This window comes from Lepisma saccharinum, chromosome 30 (genome assembly GCF_977018435.1).
Source record: "Lepisma saccharinum chromosome 30, izLepSacc3.1, whole genome shotgun sequence".
NCBI classification, from domain to species: domain Eukaryota; kingdom Metazoa; phylum Arthropoda; class Insecta; order Zygentoma; family Lepismatidae; genus Lepisma; species Lepisma saccharinum.
Window position 1 is genome coordinate 27,945,596 of NC_139258.1, and position 18,331 is coordinate 27,963,926.

An 18,331-nucleotide genomic window follows, 5' to 3' on the forward strand; every position below is an offset into this window, starting at 1 on the left:
TCATGTGGGGATTTGGTGACTCTCGCATTCCAATTGTTGCCAACATTGACAAAGAACCGTCTAGTCAGAAAAACACCCGACAGTTGCAAAGACGCGCAAGAACAAAAAACTGCTCGCTAGTCTGAAGGAGAACGCAAATTGCGTCTCTTTCTATGCTTCCGTCCGCAGCACAAGAACAACGGTGTACAGTTTCTGCAATGCAAACACTCATGGACATAACTCGTGAAGAGTCCTACACTGTCATCTCAGCCGAGGCCTGGCAACGAATTTTCACCGCTCTGTTGCCCATCGCTGTAGGCAACATCCGGATGCTAACGGTCAACAATTAGAACGCAAGCCCAATGGACACCACACACACATACAAAGCAAAACATTGCCTCATCAGCAGAACAAATATCATTCCGTTCGGAATTACTCCATTACATGACGAGCGGAACTTACCCATGTCGCACCTCTTGAGTCCTGCCTAGAGCATTACTGTCTTCCAAAGAAGGTTCCGTTTCAAAGCTCAACTGCTTCATATCAGAGAATGAAAAAATTCACATTTAAAAAAAATATATGTTTAAGACAAACGGTACTAAAGATTTCAGCCAACTCTATCATTCTGATAAAAAACAACTTGATACTCTTAATTGTATTACTTTCTGGTTCGCGTGGAACAGTGTCCTGCACGAATTCAGTGTTCTTATTAAAATTGTTTAAAGTACTCTTCCGCAAACTGTCAGCTTTAGTTGGCCTTCTTTCTGTCAAGTCTTCGCTTTGATTTTTTTTCCTTAAATAGTGTTCTTTCCTCCAACTTTAAACATGGCTCAACTATCCAATTTTCCTATTTTGTTACATCTTCATTCTAGGTATTTAGGTATAAGAACTTTACATATTATTTATTACTTATTGCTTCTCCATTTTTCCTCTTAGTATTTCTTGACCATTTTCCACTTAGAGAGTTAGTTCTTTCATTTCAAAGTTACTACTGCTAATTTACCACTCCCTCATGTGTTTGACAACGAATGGCGACCATTTAGCTACCGAATGTATTTCACACAACACTCAGACATCATTGCTTTCAATAAATTCCACACACCCGAAACGTTTTTGTAAACTCTTTGAATTGGTCTTCTGTTATTTCATTCATACCAATCGAATTATACTGTTCCGCAACATCCAACACTACTAAGACAGACAACATTAAAACACCTTGGTTGATTTGGGGACGGCAGGTCAGAGTTTGAGCAGCAGTGATAAGTCCTTAGGATTTCAAATAAAGTTTCTGACACGTTGTGATCGTTACACCGCACAGCTTTACATGCATGAATGAATGACGAATTGAATTTTTTGGGTGCGTCGGCACATATAGCCATTTTACACCCTTCAAAGAAGACAAGGCAAAATCCTCTTACTTAAAACCCTTATCTTGAAGTACAAAATGGAGTGTAAAGAGCGCCTTGAGAGAGGTTGAAAGTGCAAAGTTGTAGAGGAACCTGCATAGTACATACACAACGCATTAAAAAGGTAAGAATAGACTAAAATCCTCCTCAGAAACAGTGTAAAAAGCCCGTTCTTCTCAAAAGCTGAAAAGTTTGTTAAAACACTGTCTGCCATCACCTCTAAACATGAATTATAAACAGTTGGGAAGAATAAGAATTTTGTCTGAGGAAAGTAAAATGTTTACTAGCTTTAAACGGCAAACATCAAGTCTGAAGTTTTTTTACCACATGCACTAGAATATATGCAAATTGAAGACAAACTCATCAGTTTAAGTGATGCGTGGGTAAACATTTGTACTTCATCTTCAGTTGACATGTAACGGTTGCAGGATGGACAGCTCCAGCTGCGAGTCAAGGAGGTACTCAAGGAGAGTTGGTTAGCGTTACAAGAGTACCTGTATCCCCATGGTATGCACCAATCGTATGGTTCAAAGCTTGTAGTATATGGTGTCAAGGGAGATATTAGAATAATCCTAGGTAGAATGCGATCAATTAGAGCATATCCAAACTGAAATATGCTGCACTGGTTGTATCTCGTGGTTACCCCGAAATCAAAACTCCAGCTGCAAAGCTCACGGCTTGACCTTTCATTAAAATGATCCATAATGCAAAAGGAAGGGGGCGATTAAGCTCCAGCGTACGGTGAACTTGCCGCAACTTTCTTGCTTGCCAATGGGCAGGTCGGCGCTTTTCCCCTTTCAAGCCTCCGATCCAGAAAGTAACAGTTCGGCTTCGTGCAAGCGTGTATCAACACTAACTTATGCAAGATCCTTGTTAAACTCGGACGCATCCCCCAAAGACGTCCGCTGAAAGCAAAACAGGCTGTGGCTGCTCCTCCCAGGCATTTCAACAGGATGACAGGTAGCAAGGATTCAAGCACGAACATCCATACATTACCACCTGCCAGAGCAATGCAGTTGCAAGCGAATTGTGCATCGTGCAGCTGAGAATTATGGGATTGAAACGATCATCAGAATCTGTTATATCAACATCTCCATCGTGATTAATACATCTACATTACCACTCCGCCAGTGCCTCAACACGGAAAAGAGTGGGCAATAAGTCCGTATTCAACGACACAGTTACGCAGTTGCCCGAACTGAAGAGGGTGCCCACAGCCTTCGGTACGCGATAGCACGGAAAGAGCACACTTAACACCTGTTCGCCAAAAACAGTTAACCCGACATGACGCAGCTTTCTGACACGGTTCGGTAATGCAGCATTATTTTGCTCGCACAAAGACGAGGCTTTATGTTTTTGCAGCCCTCTCTCCTCTATTGTGCAACGATGAAACGGGCGATTTGAGAGTTAACGTCGTTACCGACGATCCGAGATTATTTTCGCGTGCAAGAAAGCACGAGCCGAGGAAGAGACCATACCAAACTGCACGGAAAAAGAAGGAACTTCCAAGTTTGCACGGCTAACCCAAAAATTTACCCCGTAATGGTTGCCTCTCCAGGGCGTTAACACCGAACCGGAAGGAAACCGTACAGACGCATGACTGGAGAAGGCCGACGGTACATATTAAACGAGGAATTGCATCGTAAATTTCTTTGCAGAACAGTTAGTTTACTTTACAACGTTGCACTGTGACGACACGCATGTGAAGTGCAGGAAGTGTTTTAGAGTAAACAATATGTAAGAAAAGCCTCTCGTACGGAATTCTGCAATTGGACAATACGTAAATTAACACAAAGTACGTTAGAATTATGGATCGCAATTCTGAATACGACCACCCAAGTCTTACCAGAAATGCAACTTGCAATCACGTGATTAATCTACACAAAAGAAATTCCCTGACTTTTACAGGTGTTTTCAAGTAAATTCTCAGCGCACTGTGTAATGTTCCAACTTACTTGAACTCTGCTTCTGGGACATTTTTTTTTAATGAAAGATGAAAGCCTTAGTTCAGTTACAAGTTCTTAAGCATTTTTGACTTAAGAACAATTCTTATTCACAAATGTAAGTACAAATATGTGAAAAACCATTCCCATAGTTTTGGAACCACTATTCAATTCCATGATGCGTCGATTTTCAGGAGATTTTAACAAACAAATTATTTAACATTTGTTGGCATAACCATGTAGCGTCAACTGGGAGAACCATTCGACCAAAAAACTAAATTACACGGCCGAAAAAATACTGATAAATTTGATTTACAATTTCATGCACAGTAATACTTCCCACATATGGCTCTAATACCAGTAGCCCTATTATTGTATTTTTTTCCCACCACAGTACACTTCGTATTGTCATAGATACTTGTTACTGCGTCTGCGGATCTATTTCTACATTCCACTGGATGTATTTCAATCTCTCTTGATAAATCACAATGAAGCTGAAGAATGGATTTGTGAAAGGCAAAAAACTACTACATGAAGGAATATGTGTCCTTCCCACGATTCGAACTGGGGTTCTCGTGACTTTCCAGGGTAATGTTTTTTCTGGATTGTAGTGCGCATGTCTCTGATCAAAGTATGATGAGAGAAAGTTTCAATCACCATCTATCAAGTGTTACATTAATGTAGATTAAACCCCGAAATCAATATGGCATCCTTCATGCCAGAACCATGTCACAGTAATAGTTCTTGTACTGATATTAACTTGATTTTAATGCTCTACACATATCACTGTATAATTTGCAGGCATTGCGAGCACGCAAGTCGGGAATAAATAAATGCTTATCAATTTTTATCGGTATTAAAAAAATCACACTGCTTTCATAGTATTAACTCTCTTAAGGTTAGGCAACAATCGAACGATTTGTATAAAAATTACTTCCACTTAAGTCAATTCGATCCTGCACATCTTAAAATAACATATATATTAAAATATGCAGTAACGTATGCAACTTCTGCATGTTAGCCCAAGGTCCTTTGAGGCATGATTTTACTTGCACTTGCATTCACGTCTCTCAAAAGAATCCAAGAAAATTTTCTTAATGGGAAACGTTAGGTAATACAGTAAGAACTGGAGAAGTCAAAGACGCTATATATGTTGCTTGGAGGAACTGGACGCGAATCCTCTGGGCAAAAAAAAGCACTCTCACTGTCTTGCCATTCACTTTGGAGCACGAATATCTGTGGAAAAAAGGAAAGATTCGGCCCCTTTGGCAAAGGAGCAGTGACGCTGAGGCAAATTGGGAGTTGCGATTGTGGTTGGGTTTTCCACATGCATGGCTGTTGCGTGTAACAAAGTACGTGCTACAGAAGATACTTTATTGCTCTCCTTCGAGATCATGGAGCAGAAGAAATATGCTGAAGCCAAAGGCAGGACGATGCTGTCTCGATTCAAAGTTTAGCATAAAATGGACTCATGTGTATGGCTTTCATTTCGGGTTTTAACCCCAGCACCAGGCACGTATCTAGAAATATATTTCGGATGGAGGATATGAACCAAGTGTATCAGGAAAAATAAAAAATAATGCTTAAATTAAAATAATAATATTATATAATTATATTAAATAAAATACTAGTTAAATATATAAACTAAATTAATATATTATTAAACAATTAGGCAAAAAGTCGGTATAACAGCACGTATTCATTATCTAGCTTACCTTTATGGTTAAGATCGGCATGATTTGCATAAAATCAAGTGCCTTGGCAAGTAAATTAATGTCAAATAGATGAAGAATTGAATATTTATTGAATAACAAAACAGGATATTAGTTCCTGATTAATATTTGATGTATATTATCATAAATAGTATTGTGCAAGAATAAATCCTTGGTACTGCCCTTCAAAGCCGTATGATCCCAATATAATCCTTGTATTCCAATACGTTCCGAGAAATTTAATAATCATCTATTATGCAACAAATGCTAAACAAGTATAGTTAATTATTTAATTTTAGTGCTTGGTAAGTCTTTGGAGGTGGGGGTTCCGGACCCCCTGGATTTGATTTTTTTTAATGTTTTTCGCAACATGCTTCATTCATCTCACTACTGATATGGTAAACAAAATGTTCTCGAAAAAAAGGACATGAACATTTGTTTGTCCTCAGCCCGAATTCCGTTCTTAAAAATTCCATCGTAAGGTATTAAATTATTCATTACACTAGGGCAGTGGTATTTAAACAGAGCGGTGCGCCTCCCTGGGGAGCACCCAAACTTTGCAGGGGAGGTGCGAGAATTTCCGAAAAATTTTCTCCTTCTCCGAAAATTTAGAACGTGTTAATAAAAAATATCAGCATCTTCTTCTGTATTATTGCAACTCACGTGGTTGTCCATCGGCAATCGTCAACCCTAGTGTTACTGAACTGAGGCACGAACCTTTTAAAATGCCAATGCTGAAAACTTCATTGATAGTGCCTTTGCACAGAAGTTGGCATGCCTCTCTGATGTTTTCCACAATCTTAATATTTTGAATGTAACTCTACAATGTACAATGGAATCCAGCGCCTATCATACAAGGTGTCAGCTTTGCTGCTTTGAAAGAGAAAGATTAAAGCATTGGCGAATGCTTTTGAACACTGAGCGTGTTGTTAGGAGAAACAGGACTACGATTAAATGAAGAAATCCAAACATAGCTATGCGCCTGTTTGTAACATCTATTACCCAGATTTTCTTGATGTCTATATTTATTATTATTTATCTCATGAATGTCGTATAGCTGAATGTTTTGACACCAGCTTATCAACATTAAAAAATTGTACACCAGCTGTACTAATCACACCAATTATATTTTCATTACTTGTATGTGCACCAAAAGTAAATTCACACATGAAGCATGAAGAGATTTTGTGATGCTCGTACATGGTCACAGGCATATTATTGAGGGGAGCGCATTCAGAATTTGATACCCGACGGGAGCTGCAACTGCAAGAGTTTGAAAACCCCTGCACTAGGGTATGTTCTCCTTTTATTATAAATACGAAACTGAAATTCTCTAGTCTTGTCGACAAACACGTAGTATGGAAAAACATTTTTGTTAAAGTAGATTGTTTTTTTATATCAACAGGACAGAAGGGCAAAATTTTCATTTCAGACCAAAATATATAAACACAGTTCGGGCAGCTCAAATAGATAGGTTAGGGGTAAATATCTATAAGAGTGTTAATGATATTCAGTACGTGTTATATTGATTAATTACACCAGGAGAAATTAATTCCATCAAATCAAACCTAATAGCATTACAGAAGGCGCTTGCTTATCGTCTGTAATGTAGTACCTCAATCATTACAAACATTTCCCTCATACGCAAGTTGATACTTCTTGAGATGAATGAAATCTTATTGATTTAGCAAGCCTTCTTTGGCTTTGTTGATACCATTACGTACAATAGTACCAAACAAATATGTCATAAAAAACTAACCCGAACAAAAAATTCCAATTATAACTGGCAATGAATAAACATAAAACGCTTGCTCATCCATACCACGCGCGTTACAAGAAGTGGAGTCCTGAGGCAAATCGTTGTTAAGCGTAAGCACAAGGTCGATGCCTGCGGAAGTATATGGAATCCTAATCAGTGCAATGACACTAGTGACCACTTGTAATTGTACGGCAACGTGGCTGCGGCTCTTCATGCTAATTAGAGAAGACCACGCACAAAAATCAAACTACATGATAGAGTAATCCGTTCTGCTTTCTTCCCGCGCAACGGTTAAACCGGAAGCTACATATTGGGGAAGTGCGCGTGGAAAGTGCGTGCATGTCCGTCGAGGAAGTTAAAAAACGCAAATCCATAAATCAAAAGGGACCGCGTTGCAGAACTGACTGATGGTTCTATTCAAAAGGGACATGCACAAGAGGTGGCTATAAGAGCTTTGATAACTCACTTGGCGGTTTCATATTACCTCGACGTGGTGTGAATAATTTAGTAGAGGACGGTCGCCTGCATTAAGTCAAGATACCTTTTTTTTCCTCTCTATCGGAAGGAAGGATCTTTAAGAAGACAAGAAATATCAATCTCCAAAACAACAAACAAAAAGTCCACATTATGTTTTAGAACTTTTTATCGCAAGTTACCTTAAGAGGCTTCTTTGAAGTACTTATTTCTCTAGACTGTGAAGGGAAAGCTGGACACCATGAACAGGTAACTGTAGTCGTATTATTAACAAGGTTTCTTTTTCCTCTCCATCACATACATTCGTCCCTACTTTTCAAATTCACATCAAATAAAACAAAATCATAGAAAGGTGTATATTAACTTCATTATGCTCAGATTGAAAACACTATACAATGTGCCTACGTTAGTGGGAAGGTCCTTCACTCGAACAAATAATATCCCCTATCCATGCCGACCTATATGATATTGTAAAAGGTCATCATTACCATTAATAGGATGTGCCTACGTTAGTGGGAAGGTCCTTCACTCGAACAAATAATATCCTCTATCCATGCCGACCTATATGATATTGTAAAAGGTCATCATTACCATTAATAGGAGTTGCCAGTTTCCCTGATTTAGTGGTAAGCTCTATTTTTTTGCGCCATGTAATTCTTAAAGCTTGAAAATTTTCTCAAAAAGTTGAACGTATCCTCGTGGGTAAGGATAGTAAAATTCGCAAGACAGTTGCAACAAAACTTGTAGTCACCAATGGTTGCACCTGCTCACAGCATGATAGCCTTTTTGCTTTCGTTAGGGTACATTTTAAAATTTTATGAAGTGACTGACTAAAGTCAAGCATGTTTTTGTTGCCTCTTTCTCCACCCTGCACTTTTTAGCAGTTCTAAAACAATCTTCTCGGAATCCAACAAAAAACCTGAAATGGCATGGGAGAAACTAAACAAGTAAACGAGCAAAAAAGGAGAGAAATTTCCCAACTTGTTATGGATCGTTCACTTGCGAGTGGTAAATGTGTGAACTCGACATGTCCTGTAGATATCCCTAAATCAAATTCTACTACTCCTAAGGAGACGTTTGTTTTACGACTAAGGCGGTGCCAATTGAGAAACGAAGGGTAATTGGTTACGGAAAAATTTTATGGTACCGTGGACACTTGTAGGACACGTGGTTCATCAACCCTTTCACATGTAAGAGGCCGCTGTAAGCAACTAGAAGCTTACACAAGAAGTGGGTTCTTGAACATCAGAGTCAAGTGAAGTGCAAACCTCAGTATTGCTACACTAACCATATGTAGTTAACAAATACGATAAGACACACAAGACACAAAGTGATTGGCGGATGTTGTCAATATTAAAAGAAGAAGGGTTCGTACAAATCAGACATTGTTTAACAAAACATCCCACACGTTTGTTCTCCTGAGGAAAAAGTGTTCGTAACAAGTCGGACATGTCTCCTGTATGCTGTACAATCAGCGACTAAATGATAGGTAATGGCTATTACTATGATATTGAACAAGAACTTAGGAAACTTGTTTGGGTACCTAGTTTATGCGATATTTGGGCTCCAGGAATTCTGTTTGTTTTTTTGAGTTGGTGTTTTAAGTCCACTTTATGCACAGTAGCCCTAAGGCTAATCGGACTGGACCTACAGTTTAAAGTGGGATCCTAACCACTATGTACTTCCACCGGGTATCTAAACCGGGACCATAGGCTCCAGGAAGATAATATGTCGCTGATTTATTGGCTATTGGTTTGTCTCAGCAAATGCTTCATCCAAAATTTCTCTCGTTTAGAAAAACAGCTGCGATTATGCAAATTCGGAAAAATTATGTATGGTATGTTTAGAATTCCTTCTAGAGGATTCAAGACAATCTTCATGTTGTTTGCTTTCGCTTTTGTCTAGATACATGTAATAATTTCGTGGCACCTTCAGCTTTCTTCTGTCACAAATATCTAAACAACAGCGAAAGTGAGCCATTAAAATTTACTTGAATGCTCTAGAAGGGATTCTGTTTTTTGAAACGAGAAAAATTGTCAAAATTGACGTAGACAACCATTTCATATTATATCCCTTCGCACTGCAAGGTAAATTGGGAGATATTTGAAAAAATGCGTATTTAAGGAACATGAGTGGTATATTATTATTTTAAATAATGTAATTTGAAATCTGGAAATTTATCGGAACATAGTGACTAACAGAAGTGGAGAATTTACTTAAATTTATCTTGACCAAGAAGCAGCCGATGAAGATAACGTCTACAGGAGACACGAACATCTATAACAACAAGTAGAACTGAAATAATGAAAACAACTTGCAAAACCATACACAATTTGGAGAAACCTGACGTCTTCCGCACGAAATTCCTCAACCTTTTACTGCTTTCCGTATATAAATAGACTTGTAACAATTCTCAACTATACGCTGGAGCAAATAAATAGCTTTATTTTTCACTGGTCTGGAAGACCCTTTTAAACTTTATTATCAAGTTAGGAAAACAACATGCAAGTCACGTCCTACTCTGAAAGAAAGTTATTCTGCGGCTAGCTAGCGGTAGAACCACTTGCTGCAGCAGTACCCTGCAACCTATGATTACTGCTAAGCACTTTACCAACTTGAGTAAACAGCTCCGTCATTGGTTGTTAACATTGCAGCAAATTTAATGGCCGCAAACATCCACTCCTGTTACCGGGGATGCCTATTATTCTCTCCTCATTCGTTCCCCGGAGCTGCTAATTGGGACTTTAGCTTCGGGCCAGGATTGCGTTGGGAATACGTAAGTTTTTAATTTGCAAACTAATTTTCGACACAATAAACGCGCCCTGCTCTCTCATCTCGTCATTCTCCGCGATGCTGAAGATGTTTCAACAGGGCCTTGCTACCTTGCTGGACTCGGCCAGGAAAACCACTTGGAGCAGTTAAAAGGTGGTGTTGTCTTTCATCCTTTCTTCATGGTTTAACTACCGACGAACTGGCTTGAAAGAACAGAAGCATCAAAACATGAAAGTTGAACAATACTTATTGTGAGAACATGCTACCTGATTTCCTACTTCGGTATAACCTTAAGTTTAACCGTCATCTAATATATGAATACTATAAATTCCTCAATTATACTGGGTTTTTTTCTCGAGAGAGTGAAGAGAACAGCTTCTAGTCTCAAAATCGTTTTGCTTATATTTTCCATATAAACTTATCAATTTTTAAATGTACAACGTCGAATTCTAAATTACAAATCCAGTGACAAGAATCGAACCGTTTGAAGTGACAAACCTGAGATATATATATATGCACAGGATTTAATTTTACATGACCGCCATACTTGCGAGCTCCAGTATTCCTTTTTGTAATTCTACATGTGGTGAAAGTGAATGCTAACAACACTGCACATGTACGCCAATATTGCTTGTTACTGCCAGCAAGTTTCCTTGCTTTATTCTCCCTTACTTTCATAAGACACACGTGTACGTTTCATGTTCTCTACAGAAACTTAAAGTAAAAACAATGTAATCGATAAACAATGATGCACAATTCTACCCTATTTTTTGTTATATAATGGATCTTTCATTTCAGAACACAGTGCTCATTTCATTTACAACAGAACCCAAGTTCTTCAATTAACGCACTGTTTTTATTTCGAAAGAAAATAATATATTACAACATTAGAAAATTTAAATTAATTGAATGAATTTTTAAAATTACATTTGGTCATCTTTGTTTACTTCTATCGCTTATAGTTCACGGTGACTGGTCCAGAATCTACGAGGTACTAGTTTTGTAAATGAACATAATAAAAGGGGTTGTGCATACGTGTTTCGATTTTACGTATCCTTCTCAAAACAAGCCTTTATTTTCACATAGCCAGTACAACAACAAACTCAGCAAAATGTATTGAAGTTCTAATGTATTAAACAAATAAATCAAATATATTTTGCTGGAGGATAATGATCACCAAAATATAGCACCAGAGGAAAAGGATTTTTCTCATTTCGGCCATGCACAAAGAACCACGTTTCAGTCTCAAAATTGCTGTCATCCATGACCCATATCTCCGTTTCCTATTACCTTAGCAGGGAAAGAGAAAATAATATCCACTTCCTGCTGAGCGAGTGGACCTCCTGAAGACTATATCGCACCAAACCATCTATTTAAGCAGGCCTCTAATTTGCCGCACAGACCATCGCCATGTTAACAGGCAACTTAAACCGGTTACAAACACGGACGGCAACATCCATCGTTGCGAAGCAATTCTCCAATATGACTGCTATGCATATTATCTGCGAAACAAACACTGGCAGCCCTTCACAAACTGTCAACATAATGCATTTTATCGCCGCCGAAACACATGCAAACGCATTAATGTTGATTGATGACATCTCCCGGGTGCCTACAGCATCGCAGAACAACGGTTACACTTGTTGCCGTGGAGTGGAACAACAAGCGATGCGGCATATAAAAAGAGAGTAATTGTGTTCCATTAGAAGCAATTGTTCTCATTGCATTTAGAGATCTTAAGATTCATTATTCCAAGAAGAGGTTCAGGAATTACAATGCAAAGTGAGGAATGAACTGTGGCAATGTATGTAAATAGAAGTCTTCTCATTCTCTTAGGAAGTACCAAACAAGTTTATGTGTGTATGCATGCAAGAACTTTTCCTTAACACGAATACAAGTACCTTATTTAGATTGAAGCATAATTGTAATTAAACAAAGCAACGTTTAACCAAATAGAAATGGTATTCATGTAAGGGAGCCTAGAACGGGGTACATCTGACACATTTATTTCTAAAAATTTGACTCCACATTACATTTAACACTTGGTCCGGGACAATTGAAAAGGTTTCTCCTAATACAGTATAACAGACAAGATGGCCACCATCACCACTATCTGCTCTTATTTAATAATAGTTCAATACGTGATAACTAACTAACTAACTCTCTAGCCTTCTTAAACCCGAAGGTTCATGGCTGCAGCAACACAGGCCTTCCATCTGTCCCTATCTTGTGCAAGATCTATATACTCTTTTCCATCCCTACCGATTTCCCTTAGGTCCATCTCGACGTTGTCCCTCCATCTTCGTCTTGGCCTTCCTACTGGTCTCTTACCATCAGGTTTCCCAACAAGAATCCTGTAAACTCCTCTTTCCTCTCCCATTCGTGCCACATGGCCTGCCCACCTAAGTCTTCTTGATTTAATTATTCTAATAATGTCTGGACATGAATATAAATTATGTAGTTCTAAATTATGTAACCTTCTCCACTCACCTGTCTCCTCATCCCTTTTAGGTCCAAATATTTTCCTAAGGATCCTATTTTCAAATACTCTCAATTTATGTTCCTCTTTCAATGTAAGGGACCAAGTTTCACACCCATATAATACTAAAGGCAAAATTACTGTTTTGTATATTTTAACTTTTAGTTTCTTAGATATTAAACGAGAAGACAAAAGTTTATGAAGAGAGAAGTAACATGCATTTCCTGAATTAAGCCTACTTTTTATTTCCTCTTTAATATAATTTTCATTTGTTAATATTACTCCTAAGTATTTGAATTTGGAAACTGTTTCAAACGAGTTGTTATCAATAATTAGATTTTGATTATTATCTAACACTTGGTTTCGGCCTGTAAACATATATTTAGTTTTCTCTTTGTTAACTTCCAAACCTATCTCTTTAGCAGTTTTGAAAAATATTTTAGCATTATTCTTAATTGTATTCACATCATCCCCCAGTAAGTCTACATCATCTGCATATGCTAACAACTGAGTCACACCATTTAATTTTAGTCCTTCTTTAGTTTCGTTTACCTTCCTAACAGCATATTCTAAGGCAAAATTAAAGAGCAATGGAGATAATGCATCTCCTTGTTTTAACCCATCATGAATTGTAAATTTGTCAGACATATTAATACCCACACGAATTTTACTTTCTGTTTCACTGGTGCATATTTTTATCATACTAACAAGCTTCTTAGGTATTCCAAACTCTACTAATATATTATATAATTTATCTCTTTTGACCGAATCATATGCTTTTTTGAAATCAATGAATAGCTGATGGACATTTTGATTATATTCCCACTTTTTTTCAAGTGTCTGTCTGATGTGAAACATTTGATCTGTAGTTGATCTGTTGCGTTTAAATCCACATTGATAATCACCTATAATTTCATTAGCATATGGGGTTAGTCTTGTTAAAAGAATGTTAGATAATATTTTATATGTTGTTGAGAGTAGAGAAATTCCACGGTAATTATTGCAGTTCATTTTATCACCTTTTTTAAACACAGGAACAATTATGGATTCTTTCCACTGTTGAGGGATTTCTTCTTTATTCCATATTAAACAAATTAATTTATGAATTTGACATATTAATGAATTTCCACCATATTTAATTAACTCAGCTGGTATTAAATCAATGCCAGGTGCTTTGTTATTCTTTAGCCTTTTAATAGCATCTTTAACTTCAGTCAAGTTAGGTTCTGGAACTAAAGTTTCTGCTGTGTGGACTTCATTTACTTCTGATTTATCTCCTACATGGACATTTAAAAGGTCATTAAAGTAGTTCTTCCATCTATTTAGAATATCGCTTGGGTCAGCTAGAAAATCACCGTCTTTATCTTTTATCAAGTTTACTTTAGGTTGCCACCCCTTTCTAAACTCATTTACACCTTTATATAAATCTCTGATATTTTTATTTTTGCTGTTTGTTTCAATTTCGTTAATTTTGCTTTTCAAGTAATCTCTTTTTTTACTTCTAAATGTGCGGTTAACTTCTCGCTTTATTCTATTATAATTGTTTAGATTTGTATCATCAGAGTTATTTAACCACCTAAGTCTAGCCTGATTTCTTATTTCTATTAGATTATGACATTCATTATCAAACCATGGCTTACTTTTTCTCGGTTTATGGTATCCTATACTTTCTATAGCTGCTGATTCTATTGCATTACGTATGTGCTCCCAATTCTTATTTACGTCTGTTTCATTTATATTTTCATCATCATTTAAATCCTGCAAAACATCAAATCTATTTGACAGTTTAATTTGGTAATCTTTCTTAATTCTTTCATCAGTAAACTTTCCTGTATCAAATTTTAGAACTTTTAGATTTTGTTGCTTATGATTTATCACTGAGAGTCTTTCTCTTAATTTAGCAATTACTAAATTATGGTCACTGGCACAGTCAGCACCTCTATGTGTACGAACGTCAATTATACTAGTATGCCTTCTCTTATCAATAATAATATGATCTATCTGATTATGAGTTTTACCATCTGGAGAAGACCAGGTATATTTATGGATATCTTTATGTTTAAAAGTGGTACTTTTCACAATTAAATTCTTTGAGGTTGCAAAAGTAATCAATCTTATACCATTATCATTACTTAATTCATGAAGACTTTCTTTACCAATCGTGGGTTTAAATGTCTCTTCTTTGCCAGTCTGTGCATTACAGTCACCTAACAGAATTTTCATATCATACTGAGAAAATTTATCAAAGACCTGTTCTAACTCTGTATAAAAATCATCTTTAGTATTATCATCTTTATCTTCCGTTGGTGCATGTATGTTTATTAAAAGTTCAATACGTGATAAGTCCAAAAATCATAATAGACCAGAAAAATATTCTACGTAGTCAGAAGTACGAATGAGTAAAATATTATATCATAAATACATTTCACATTTCTTAATATAGGAAACATTAATGAGAACAGTGGAAGTATTATTAGAAACCTTTATTTAACAATGCAACTGGATGGAAAATAGTTCTTTATTAACTAACCCTGTTGTAACTAGAGTACACCAAATATATTATTCAATATTTTTATAACCTAACACACATTGAAATGGCCTAAAAACCATGTACAGATCTAAGGATGAGACAGTACTTTGTAATGCAACATCAACCCTTCCTTAAATTGATCTGGGCACGAAATTAGTGATAATGCCATTAAATGAAAATGTGCTGTGTATCTTGCTTAACACGAATTGTTAACTAAAGTCCATAAGTATGTATTGAAATATGATTTTACCGATTTTTGAGAAACGATTACTCAGAGTCTGCACATTCAAGCAAGAGATATCTATTTGATATTACATTAATTTTTTAACTTTGCAGGTGCTTTAACGAAGTCCCAGTTTCCAGTGTTCACCATCTACGCTCAGAAGAGCTGCCTAGGAGTAAAGCCATGCGAAAGAGCCTGGTGTTTCGACAGGGTGGAAGGGTACCAGCTGCAAGGACACACGAGGAAACGTCACCAGACTGCATCTCGCCAGGATTGCTTGGAGCTGTGCCTCGGAGAAAGGGAATTCCCATGCAGGTGAGCCACGTTCTTTATTCGTAAGTGCAAATAGACCCTTGATCCTTCTGGTCCAACCCTTCGCCATACAGATCCCTGTGTCTATGACGCCCTTCGATACATCTATCTTTCCATCACTTAAAAATACATTATGCTCTTGGCCATCCCTTCGACATGAATATACGTAGATGAAGACCACGAATTTAGACTCAACAGAACCTCCACTTAAATGCAGTAAAATGATATTCGTGATACAAAATAATAATAATATTTAAAAAAATGCAAACACATTCATGCAACATTACAACCTGACAGAGCGCAAGGAAAATTTAATTAATGGTAATTAATTAATTCATAATAATTCACAACTTCTTTGAACAACAAATCTAGTTCGACAAGGGCTATTTTTTATCGGCAATGAAAATGGGACATCTAGATCCTGAAATTCTCGCTTCCCTGCAACGCGATATAGGCGTTGCCTGACTCCACGGCGGTGGGATAAGTTTCCATTGAAAATTTGCTATTAAAATCCACTTACCGCAACACACTCTTATAACATTATAATCACATTTATTTAGCATATTCGCATATAGGCAAATAAAATGTCTCAAACTTAATATTCATATGCACAAGTTTTCACCTCAATTTTAGTCTTAAGTTAGGACATTTTTCTTAGGGTGGAAGCAAGTACATAATCTTTCAAGCACAGTATCACTCATAGCATTAACATTTATTCTTGTATGTAACTTTTAATTTTTTTCGCCTTTATGTAATGACTTCTTATATGTAGTCTTTTATAATTCATATACAAAAATAATGTCAATGTAAACAAGGTAAAATGGAAGAAAAGGCCCCTACAGTCTTAACTTCGCCATGAAAAAAATTAATTTTAAAAGTACAGAGCAACAAAGAGGCTAAAACACATAATAATAATAAGATACAAAACAGCTCTCATATGTAAGTATATCATGAAGTACAGGAACAAGTTCAGCGTTTACAATCATTCTTTCCCACACAGAAATACGTAGCAACAGTCCATCATAAATAGCAATGTTCAATTCAAACATGGTGCATATGTGCTTGAAGGAAGCCAAATACAATGCTCCATATACCTTAAGTACTGCACTAAACAAAGGTCAGCGCTTTGCTTCTGCGCCAGTAGCTTAATATATGCAAATGGATAAGATGAAGCTCATTTAACATGCAGTAATCAAGTAATTTGCAGTTTTAATTACGCCATTTACACCTCTTCTTAATTATCCGGATGTAGGAGTGTTGCAATAAACAACAGTAAATCATTTCAGCAGCCCGTTACTCTGAAGCAAAAGTTGACAGTGCATGCACAATGGACTATATGGGAGAGCAATCGTGCTGTAAGGTTTATCTCAAGAACCATGCCATTTGGTCCTGTGTTCAAAAAGTGATAACGCAAGGAACTTGATACGCCAAGATTTATACCAAATTGTAATCATAACCGATTTATTTTATTGATTGATTTGGTTTATTTTACTTCGCGAACTGAGGCCATTGTCGAACATTCTCTATGTTATGTTATTATTTACGAATAATAGTCAATCAATTCTAACACAAACACCTGGTATGGTAAGTATGCACAGAGATACTGAATTTCTATTTCCTGAGAAATTTCTAGTTTTAGACTGGCTGATAAGGGCAAGAAACTACTACTCTTCACTGGTGCAAGTGTGTTCAGGAGGTGCCATCTTTAAAACAACAAAAATGGCGTTTTGAAGCTCGCTCGATTAGTGTTGCAGCCATGAGGTCATTTTGTAAATAACAGTTGATAACTCATGTAAATTTGAGCTGTATATAGTCTGCCTTACAGTTTTTATCGGACTTTTAAGGTTTTCATTTTACTACTGTAATACTTTGCCGTCGTGATAGAAACCACAGTTCTTCCTGAATTGAGATGATAGCGTTTTTCACTTTCTTGCCTGGATATGTGAACGTGATAATTGCAGCACGTTTGAAAAAAACATACATTGTAAACGACAAACGTTACATTCGTGATGTTGAAGATGAACAATCATATTGCTTGAAAACTGCTGATGCCGAATCTGCAAAATATCTGCTGGAAAGTAATAAAGAGCTTTCCCAGCAAGAAGACACTCAATAGTTGCCCCGAGGCTACGTCATTCCATCGGATGACCACTTGGCTGAGGGCACTAGCAGAGGGGAAAAGATGCTCCGCCTAATTTGCATGACCAAGAACATTAAACCGATTCGGCCGATGTGATGGCCGCTGCTGAGAGGCAAATTGAACATCAATTTGATCCTTCCATTTGAACCATTTGCCAACCGACGGGGCGGGGGAGGGTGTAAACGAATAAAAGATGGTTTGCTAATGGTATGCCATGTTACATACATGTATGTATCAAACTCTTAATGAATCTTTCTTGAAATCTGCTTTGCAAGGAATGCGTGAGATGTTAGGACATAGAAGAAAACTACAAGAAGACGCAACAGGTCGAACAGTAATCGTCGAGGTTATAGGTGCCGATTTTGGAGGTTAATATCCATCTCAATATTTAATTGCAGACATGGTGTTAATTTTATACATATCAATAACATTGAAAACATTCTTCCTCTAAAGCATATATTTGATTAATATACAGTAAAGTGGAAATGTGGTTATGGAAACGAATGGAACTGGTGAAATAGACAGGAAAAGTGAGAAATGAAACAGTGCTAGAAAGTGTTGGGGAAAAGAGATCAATCATGAAAAGAAGAAGAAATTGGTTG

General features: G+C 37.0%; 2 protein-coding genes across 2 annotated transcripts in view; one reads left to right on the forward strand and one right to left on the reverse strand.

The window, feature by feature from the left end:
• LOC145981997 (autophagy-related protein 16-1-like) overlaps positions 1-18,331 on the reverse strand; it is a 731,341-nt gene that overhangs the window by 452,401 nt on the left and 260,609 nt on the right. The gene's annotated exons all lie outside the window — the stretch shown is intronic.
• The window catches only part of neo (ZP and PAN domain-containing protein neyo), a 127,996-nt gene that overhangs the window by 74,198 nt on the left and 35,467 nt on the right, over positions 1-18,331 (forward strand). Inside the window, exon 3 of the mRNA XM_083115529.1 lies at positions 15,391-15,592. Coding sequence (XP_082971655.1) covers positions 15,391-15,592 — 202 coding nt within the window. The remainder of the gene's footprint in view (positions 1-15,390; positions 15,593-18,331) is intronic.